Below are 10,118 nucleotides of genomic sequence, written 5' to 3'. Positions count from 1 at the left end.
GAGAGCGGGTCAGTAATAAAGAAGTACAGGTGGATTCCCTTTTTACCCGCGTTCAACTTGTAGTTCTCCCTCGACAGCTCAGTCTCAGCGGTAGTCTACACGACAGTAGCTTTTCTTATTCCTTCTTCATTTCTAGCTTGTATTGCGTAGTAGATAGCGAGCAGGTATCATGATGTGTGTATGTCTGTTGTCTGTTGTCTGTGTGGATGTGTGCGATAATGAAATGAGATGAGCTGAGAACGGAGTAGAGTAAAAGTAGAAAGGGTAACGTAGGCATAATAAAAAAAGAGAGAAATACTACTAGAAAGAGAGAGCGTTCCGGGCCGATAGCTATATAGTATACACACGTTTTTTTGGTTATTCCGTCCAGAGTAATAGTCGTAGTGGGTGTCTTCACATTCCCGCGCGCCAGCTTGACGGCGGGCCCCCTCTCCGTTGTCCGCCCACAGCCCCGCCAGGTTTCGACGGGCTGCTCGCTGTCCGTTGCCTCGCCGCGCTCAGGCCCGGCCGCGAATTCGACGCCGGTAACGCGCCGGCGAAGTAGCCCGACTCCCGGCCCGCGCCGGCCGGCGACTGCGACTGACCCGGCGTCTTCGCCATCCCCGCGAGATTCCCGCTGCTCATCGACCTTGACGACGTCGGGGTCTGCTGATACCGCTCCGTCGACGGCCCGAAAGCTTCTCCATAAACGCTCCGCGACGAGTTCCAGTTACCGCCCCCGCCACCACCCATCCCGCCATAGTCGCTCCTTGCCCCGCCGCCCACGAGACTTCTCGCGCCAGAGGGGAACATCTGGCCCTGCCCGTTCTGTGCGTTGAGCATCGCCAGGCCCATGCCAAACGGAGACAGTCCGCCTCCTCCTCCACCAGCTCCGCCCCCACCAGCACCCCCGATTTGGCTGCCCGCATAAACGCTGCCCCGCATCCCCGTCATAGTCGACCCGCGCTCCCACTCCTCGCCCGCGGCCGCCATGGCCTGTTGCGCAACCGCCATTTGGTACGCCTGCTTCGCATATAGCATCGCTTGTTGGTGGGCCGCCATCATGCTCGGGTCGGACGGCGGGGGCATCATGAACTGGCCGGCGTTGGGCATCATGGGGACCTGCATTGGCATCTGCATTTGCATAGGCATTTGCATAGGCATTTGCATGGGCATCTGCATTTGCGGCCAGCCTCCCATGGGCATTTGCATTTGCATTCCCATCGGCATCTGCATTTGCTGCATCATCGGGTTGGCGTTGCGGATCTGGTTAATCGGCAAGTCGTCCTCTTCGTCGTCGTCCGGCACAGGCCCGGGGCCATTAACGATATTCCCCAGCTATCCGAAATCAGCCACACAGAAATTGAAAAAAGATTGACTTCAGACACACCTCAATCGCAGCTTTCGCCTCGCTTCTTCTCCTCTCCTTCCTCCGCTCCTCGTCATTCAGCACGACAACATTGCTCTCGTCAAAGTCAAAGCTGACGCTCCTCCTTTGCTTCGCCTTCTGCACATGCGCCGGCAACAGCCCGCTCGCGCCCCCGCTCCAGTCGTCCCTCACTTTCTCCTCCTTCTGGTTCGTTCTTGTCCCCCGGGCGGTATATGGCGCGCTCCCGCTCCCGCTGTTCCCGCTGCTCATCGCGCTACCAACCTCGCTCCCGTCTCTCGGTGTAAGCGGGCCAAGGGCGCCGCTGCTTCTGCTCGAGTTGCCCGTGCCGTTTGTGCCTGTCGAGCTTGCGGGTGAGTTGCCGCGTATACCGCCGTTGCCCGCAAAAGGCCGTTGTGGTGGTCGGCCAAGCAGGGAGGGTGGTGAGGGTGAAGGAGTCGGTTGTGCAATGATAGGTGGTGATGATCGTGAAGAAGGGATTGGTTGGGAGGGGGTTTGGCGAGGGAAGGAAGTAGAAGTCGGAGGGGCGGAACGGGGATTTGAGGTCGTCGCGGGCGTGGTCATAAGCGTGCTGCTCCGTTGCCTCGCGTTCCCAGCTGGAGTAGACTTTGGTAACGCGTTTGTCGAGCTGCTCGAAGTCAAAGTATTTGTCGAGTTGGCTGTCGAAGAAGCAGTCGCAGAAGTCGAAGTCGAGGGAATCAAAGTGCTGCTCCTCTGCCTTCCTCCCGTTGCAGACGCAGACCCCAAATCCACCGAGCGGTTGGCTGGCCTGCTCGTAACGCTGAAGCCCGGCAAAGGCGACCTTTGCTTGATCACAATCGGCACAATGTCGCCTTCATGCTCCCTGTCCTTCTCCGCCACATTCTTGACTGACTGCGACGGCGGCGCAGTCTCCTCGCCCAGCAAGAACGCCAGCCCCCCGCCACCAAGCATATCAGCCAAGTCCCGCCCCAAAGCATCGTCGGGTTCCGCACTCTTACTCCCCGCATCGTCCAGCCAATTCGGAGAGCGGCCCGAAGCAGACACGATATCGCTCGACGAGCGCCGATGGAAAGCCTTCCTCGCGGTCATACTCGAGAACGAACTCGGCGGCGAGCCCGCATTGGGCGGCGAAAGTGTCGGTCTTGTACTCGTGCTCGCCAACGACGACTGTGAAGTCGATCCTGAAGCACTCGTGGCGGAAACAGCCTTCAACCGGTCCGCCAGCCCCTCCCGTTTGTCCTGCCCACCCAAGCTGACACTCGCCACAGACCCGCCGGTCTCCTTCCTAATCGGGCTCCGTCTCGGCGCAGCGACGGCCTTGACAGTTACCGGCGGCGGTGTCTCCCGAACCGGCGACCCCGGCGGGCTAGGGAACTGCACAAATCCACCCCTTCCGCTGCTCGGTGGCGGCGGCGACCTGCTGGTTAACACCGGGCTCGGGAGTTGTGAACTCGAGCTGGCTTTCGAGCTCACAGCGAGCATACCCGCACCAGTAAACCCGTCGTCCGTCTTCTTCTGGCCGGCGAGGACCGGCCGCGAGCCGGTTATCTCGTTTATATCGATTAGAGGTTTTGGCTTCAGGTTGGGGTTGCTCCCGTTTGAGGCCATCGACAATGACGAGCCAGGGCGGCGCGGCGCAACAAGGGTCGCCAAAGGCGCGTCGTCGTCGGAAGACTCTTCACTTGTGGATTCGTCTGAGTCAGAATCGTCAGGATTTGTCGGCCGACGGGTGTGTGGGGAAGGATTAGGAACGGAGGTTGCTTTGAGTGGAGGTGCTGGTTTGGTGGAAGGAGGGGAGGCGGGCGTAGGAAGTGTTTGTCCGCGCATGTTTTGCGTTGAGCGGCTATTGGCCATGGAAGGTGGAGGTTGGCCGCGAGGTGGTCGTTGCCCGGGAAGACTCGGCTCTTGCGTGAGCGAAAGCCGCTTGGCTATTCGGCAGAATCCAAAGGAAGGCAGAAGCATCGAGATTTGTGCCAGATGGCGACGGTATGGGTGTCCGTTAATGGTGGTTGGGCAATATCGAAACGTGATGGTAGATGTCGACAATAAAAGTCCCAAGAAGTGTGATATGGAAGGTGAACGGAGTACGAAAAAGAAAGTCCAGTGCAAAAACGCGATGGAGGTGGCGATGAGTAAAGTAGAGAGGTGAAGGCAACGTATTGTGAGAAACAGAGTCAGGAGACGGCAAGAAAACAGAAGGAAAGTCGAAAAGCAGGTTAAAGGCGAAGGCGCGATATAGAGTATGTGGAGAAAATGGGAGAAAATATCAAGGGAAAGGGATATGCGGAGGAGGTAATGTCGAATTCAAAATGTGATATAGAGTAGGGGAGTCGCAGACCAAGTCGAATGCCGAGAGTAGAAGTGGAAGAGGTGAAAAGACTCGAAGTCAGCAAACCGCGAAAAAGTACAAGGAGAGAGACCACGCACAAGTCACATTGCCACCACTCGCGCTGGCCACGAGGTTTCCGGTACTCCCACCCATCTTCTTTTCCGTGTTCCCACTCTGCCCATAAACACCCAACGAAGACTGCGATCTGGCTTGTCCAAGCCCGCGCTGTTGCTGCTGTTGCTGCCGCGAAGGCTGTGGTTTACGCGGGTCGTCGCTGGAGTCGCCTGGAGATGATTCCTCCTCATCTTCATCTGAATCCCACTGATTCACCTGCGCATTTGGCGCCCTTTGATGAACAGTCGTATACGGCTTCGGCTTCGTCGTTGGGGAAGGGACCGGTGGAGAAGACGTCTTCTTGGCGGCCTTTTGGACGGGAGTCGGCGTAGGTCGTTGTGTTGATTGCGGCTGTCGACCATATGGACCCGGACTTGGCGCTCTCGCACTACTCTCGCCCATAACAGGACTCCCAGCAGCGCTTCTCCTCGCCTGAACCTCTCGGAAGGCCGCAACGCTAATGCGCGAGCTACTCGCACTGGCATCGCTGCCTCCCCGCGGTCGCGGTCGGGCAGGAGGTAGATGCTCGTGCTCATAAGCACTCCCCAGCCCGCTAGCCTGTCCTTCTCGCTCGATCTGCTGACTCAAGCTTGTCAGATTCGTCGCCGTAAGCTGATTCTTCCCTACAGGCTCCTCGCGGACATGTCGGAAGGCTCGAAGATTGAAGTCGGAGGGTTTGGCGGGTGAGGGTGGTAATGGCTCGACGTCCTTGTCCTTCCCCCTCGCCCAGAACGCAAACTTGCGGCCGCTTTTCGCGCCCGTACTCTTGCTCGTTTTGCTCGTCTTCCCTGACGCGGCTGTGAGACCAGAAGCAGTACTTCTTGTCGGGCTGATTTGGGGAGCAAGAGGCGATAGAGAATACTGGCGGTCTCGATCACGCGTTCGGGAGGGCGTTTGATGGGCGTAAGGAGAGGCGCCAGCAGTGGTTACTGGAGGGGGAAGGCTTCGGGTAGAAGATGTGTAGAGGTTTTGAGGTGGGCGGAGGGAGTTAGGGGAGGTTGATGCTGAAGCTGAGGAGGGCGGAATATCGGACGACGTGCTCAGTCGTCCGAGATAGGCGGGTCGCGGGGGTCCCTCAAAGGGCTCGCCAGTGTCGACAGCCAATAAAGGAGTCGCGCTTCGTTTTCGCCCAAAAAAGCCCAGCCCGCGTTTGTCTTTCTGGGGCTCGCCCGCATATGCCAAGCTTCTGCCGTTGGGAGACGACGGGCCTGGGGCGAATGAGACGTATTCGCTTGTTGGAGATGGCTGCGAAGATGGTGGAGGGGAGAGGTTGCTGCCGAGCTGGACACTGCTGATGCTTGCCGAGTGGGAATATGAGCTGCAGCAAAGCATTAGCATGGCAGGGAGGGGGCGAAAGAAGAGAATAAGGCACGACACGCACGCGGAGGGAGAGAGGTCGCTTGGGCTTTTGGACTTGCTGGTGGCGCCACTTCCATTAGAGTTTCGCGCGAAGAGACCACCTAGAAGCGGCATTTCTGACGCGCTGACCTAGTCGCTGGCTAATGGAGAGGTCGCTGTACACAGGTTAGCCTGCCGGACAAGGAAGTGCCGGTGGACACACCTGGAGATGGAGGGGAGGAAAAAACACGTTCGGAAGGCCGGGAAGATGGCTTGACACTGGCAAAACACTTTGCAAGGAAGGGTTGGACGTTCTAGACAGCCTAAGAAGGACAAATGAGGACGGGGGCAGAAGGGAAGGGACGATGGGTGGAATTTGACAACGCACCGATCGACCGAAAGTGCCAAGGCGCTGTCTCGTCGTCGTCGTTGTCCTCGCTAGCAACCTCGCTGGCGACGGGTCGCAAAACGGAAAAGCTGCCGGTAGTGAGTGTGAGGAAGAAGGCCTGGCCAGCGGGAGCTTCGAATACGTACTGGTTACGGCGACACGAGTCGGCCGCGTGGAGGGGAAGGGGATGTAATGCGGCTGCGTCCGCTGTCGGAGGGGGAGAAAGAGAGGCAGAACGCAGAAAGCGCCCGCGACCGAGCAATGACGATGAGAGCACAAGGGCAAGGTCACCTTGTAGATTTTCTCAGTCTGCGTGGGTGGCAGCGTGATCGTCACCTTCGTGACCATTCATCATGACATCATTGACACCCTTCACTTTTTTCACAGACCTTTCCGCCCATGCGTGCTGGGTTCTATTCCTGGGACTGGAAGAAGCGGGCGGTATCGGCGCCAAATCTAGGCAAGCGCTCGATTCCGCCCGCTTTAGCTCTTGCTCTCCAAACTATCGTCCTTTTCGCCATCGACGTAAAAACTGACGGTCCCTGGCATCAAGATATGACGCAGTTTCATCCGTCGCATGGTGGCGAGGTTCTTTTCGGTCTTGCCAAGCCCTCGCTGGCCTTCCCCTTCATGACCACCAATCGGCAAGGCGATCTGCTTCAAATCAATCCTGACGAAAGGTCGACCTTACTTATTAGTCTGCTATCGCCCCAGTCTGTCCAAGACACCACCCACACCGAACATTTCCGCATCAAACTCATCCTGTTTTCCGCCGTCAAGCGCGAGAAGGGCCTCCCTATCTCCTGTCTATCCGACTCTATCAACGCGCTGCTAAATTATTTCGGAAGCAAGACGCTCGGCCGACGACACTATCCAACAACGACAACCTTAATTATGCGGGTTTTTTTCGCTCACTCCGTGTCTAGACCGTCAAGGCACCATTGTGGCGCTGCATTCAGGCACAAAAAGAATAGTAATAGGCGCATCCTGTATTTACCCTGGCTGGAGCTCGTCCGGCCCGCCATCAAGGAATCTGGTCGAATAATAATTATAAGCGTCCCCCTTGCCGCCTCATGTATCAAGCTACACAGTTTCAACGTCAAGCTTCCACCACGTCCCGTTTCTGTGTGGTACACCCAGACGAAGTATATAGGCCTGCGCGAACTTGAATGTGACCGCCGACATGAGGACGGACATATGGAGAGCAAATTTTGGCGCTAGAACAACACAAGGAGTATCGAGTTTCAAGCCACAACATGCTGATGCTCCCAAGTTCGGGTCCATGAAACTTTCCTTCCTGCACGAAGCGCCTACGCAACCACACACCCCGTTCAGCACGCGCTGGGTATAGTCGTTTATCAACCCGTGCGTCTGCATGGACGGATGACCCGCTGCAAAGGAGAACTTGTGAGCCGTTTTCTACATCGGTTGAACAGAAAACGAGGACAACTTACGAATATAGAAAACAGTCCTTTCTGGATCCACGCATCCGCCGACAATTGTATTCGGGCTTACCAAACACGTTGCGTTTCCCGTGTACCCAAAGTCCGCCGGCGCAGTGGAGATAGCGGCGAAAAGGGTATGCAGGTCGACAAACGCGAAGTCGGTTCCGTTCGTGCTGTGTGCGGAGCGGAGGTAGTCGAAGATCGCGGCTTGGAGGAGGTCCGTCTCCGGATGGGACGTGTACATCTGATTATTGGTTGTAGTGGGGAGTATGACGACAGGTATAAGACCTACGCCATGAATGAGGATGTTTCGAGCCCCGTTACTTTGCAGTTCTGCGAGTTTCGTTGTCTGCCCCACAATGAGTTGAATGATAATAAGGAAGAGAAATAGGGACATAGGTGTTAATGGCCAAATCGATATCCCCGCCCGCTGAGAACAGGAAATGTTGATTAGCACACAAGGTATTCCAGATGATCTTACCTAGTTTGTACTGGCCATCATCGCTATCAAAGCCTCTGCTCAGCATACGAGCTCGAAAAGAATAGGAGGACTTACTTGATACCAAAGGCGACCGAATACAACGTTGAAGCGGGCGACAACAAATCCAAGAACTTCCCTTGCAAGAAGAATAACTTGGTTTGCGAAACGAAATCCGAGCGCTGAACTGCTGTCTTGTTGAGCGGTGTTGTCGTATTATACGCGAAATTGTCGATGACCGCACCGCCCCAGGCATACTGAATATACGGTGAGAGGCTATCCAGGGGAAAAATAAGAAGACGCACATCGAGCAGCTTTGCGTTGAGGTCCATAGCAAGTCGCTCGTTCCACATGAAGCCGTTGCTTGCTCGACGATTCTGGGAGGTCCGGGAACCAGCAGAAGGCAATGGCGGGTGGAGAATCGGCGGGAATGGTATCGTTCCATTTGCTAGAAGACGTTTGGTCAGCGACTGTTGACCAATGCTCAACGTTGGAGCACACAGCCCGTCGAAGTCCATGAATCTCCAAAGGTAACAACAGTGCTGTCGAAGTATCGGTTTGAGCGTGAGCAGCAGGCACGACGTACCGGATTGCATTGAGGTCGATACCCGTATTGAGCTCAGCAAACGTGCTGGAATTCAGTGAACCGCAGAACGGGAGCGTGGCCAAATTTAAGAGCGATGTCGCGTTGACGAGTACAGGAAACGCTGCGAGATTCTGTCCGTTTGCGAGAGCAATAACGCGAAAGAGAGCCATTATAGCCAAGATGAAGACATCTATGGGCGGGTCTGACATGAAAGCAGTATGGAGAGCGCGTGAAACGAAGGCCTGGGTTATATCTGGCGAAACTTGAAGCCGGTGACGACACCGGCAACCATCGTCAACTGACCATCCAGCGGACCGACGGGAGTGACTGGGCCGTTAGGTAGCATAGCGAAGAGTCCAGAGTGAAGAAAGATAGCCCAGCAGTTGTGTCATCGCGTTCAAGAAACAAGTTTCGAGAGGGATTAGTCATCACCTGATCTCTCTTCTCTTTCGCGATGTCCTCTTCCCCGCTGATCCACCGTTATCCTCGAAAATTCCCCCGCTTGTGTCTGGTCAGTTTGTGTATCAACAGATACTCTTTTCCACGGTGACAGACCTGTTCGTAGCCTCGACAACGTGGTCATTTTGACCATGCAGTCATGGTCGTGATTTTTGAGTCGCTGATTACTCTCGCTCACAGTGCGGACGTTTCAGCTCGTAGTAGTTGTTCCATGCTACTATGTCCAAGTTTTTGTCCCACGCGTTCTGCGTAGGATGATTCGCTTGAGTCTCGCTCCAGATGTGTTTTCCGAGATCGGTGAAGGTGTCCCAGGGCTTGTGCCGCAAGCGAGCAACGATGTCAAGCATCCTGCAGTGGTGGGGAGAAACAAGCCGTAGCGAGCAGGTGGTGGTTGATCGGAGTGATGTCATGCTCATTCCCATCTTGCCTTACACTCTCATCACCCGAATCCACGACATGGATTCGCCGAGTACTCCTGGGTACGGCAACCGCAGAGGCTCGAAGGAGGAAATGTCTAGAGTGCGGAGGATTACGGGGCAAGGGATTCGGAGGAGGGTGAGAGGTTAGATTGCGCAAAAACGGTGTGCTCAGCTCCCCTCACCTTTCATTCCTCCAACTTTTGCAGCAACGAAGGGCAGTCCCCCGCTGCCATCAAACTATACGACACACTTGACGCGGCCTGGGACCCTCCCGACAGCTAGCGCTACGCAACCCCAACTACTTCTGCGGCCTTCCTGGCGACAATTAACCTACGCCCTTCTGACCGCTCCTCAGCTGATAACGACGGCTCTCCTTGCACGCAACTCCCCCAACGAAACCTACAGTTGACTACAATGCAATGTGTGAAAAAGAGACACTAGAAGAAACAGGATAAGGCGACCAAGGTGTGGGGCAAGCAGTTTGTGAGTGGCTGCTCAGTGCTTTACGCTTCGTTTGTTTTGCCTGCACTCACGCCTTTCCGCAGACGTCACACTGGTGTACTTACTCTGTGGGCACCTCCCCGAAAAAAATACAACGCTTTATTCCTGTAACCTGGGCTGCTCCTTCATCGACTCCCACCGGAAATCATGCGACACTCCCAATGTCACGACCATACCGTCTCAAGCTTGCGCGAATTCGTTTTACTTCACACTCCCCCATTACGATATTAGGCCACTCATCCTTCATACCATGTGCTTCGCCTGCTTCCAATAGGGAACGATTGCACAAAACAACTTGCCCGGGAACCCACTGTTCATGATAAATAACTCGTGAACGGCTCCTGGAATACACTCCCATAATTACCCCAACACGCACTGCCGAGCCTCCTCCTCACAATCGACTTGCGGAATACGATTCAACCACGATATTCACGTCTTCTTCGCGGTGTCACAGCGGCACGTGATCGTCACAGGGCCTTGCGAAAAAGGCGATGTTGTGTCTCTCCATCCACACCGGCTGGCGCCTTATGGACCAGATTTGGCGCTTGGAGATGTATTTCCCCGTCATAATCAATTGCTGCTTCCCGCGAATTGGGCCAGTAAAGCATTCGTTGGCTCGCTTTTCGTCTGGATGTGCTCGATGGGCAGAATGGGTTCTCGGAGTCGAGGGAGAGATATACGCGGAATTTAACCTATCCCAGGTCAACTGGGGG

At 55.6% G+C, this 10,118-nt stretch overlaps 2 protein-coding genes across 2 annotated transcripts; both read right to left on the bottom strand.

Moving 5' to 3' along the window:
* Nucleotides 1-393: 393 nt before the first annotated feature.
* On the bottom strand, nt 394-5,869 carry MIND_00179600 (uncharacterized protein; the record flags this gene model as incomplete). Its single annotated transcript, XM_037358711.1, has 9 exons — nt 394-1,317; nt 1,370-3,276; nt 3,776-5,109; nt 5,173-5,251; nt 5,280-5,305; nt 5,353-5,452; nt 5,518-5,606; nt 5,664-5,808; nt 5,854-5,869. The coding sequence occupies 9 exons, from the start codon at nt 5,867-5,869 to the stop codon at nt 394-396; spliced, it is 4,620 nt and encodes a 1,539-aa protein (XP_037223806.1).
* A 731-nt stretch (nt 5,870-6,600) lies between these two features.
* On the bottom strand, nt 6,601-8,372 carry MIND_00179500 (uncharacterized protein; the record flags this gene model as incomplete). The annotated part of the gene is made up of 10 exons (XM_037358710.1): nt 6,601-6,908; nt 6,972-7,206; nt 7,255-7,311; nt 7,358-7,392; nt 7,444-7,478; nt 7,519-7,697; nt 7,746-7,888; nt 7,942-7,982; nt 8,027-8,279; nt 8,330-8,372. 10 exons carry the CDS (start codon nt 8,370-8,372, stop codon nt 6,601-6,603), a joined length of 1,329 nt encoding a protein of 442 aa, XP_037223805.1.
* Between the last annotated feature and the right edge of the window lie 1,746 nt (nt 8,373-10,118).

Source organism: Mycena indigotica (genome assembly GCF_014461135.1).
Source record: "Mycena indigotica strain 171206Taipei chromosome Unknown Mind.scaff0002, whole genome shotgun sequence".
NCBI classification, from domain to species: Eukaryota; Fungi; Basidiomycota; class Agaricomycetes; order Agaricales; family Mycenaceae; genus Mycena; species Mycena indigotica.
Note: the sequence above shows the minus strand (reverse complement) of the source record. Positions and strands in the feature narration are given on the sequence as shown.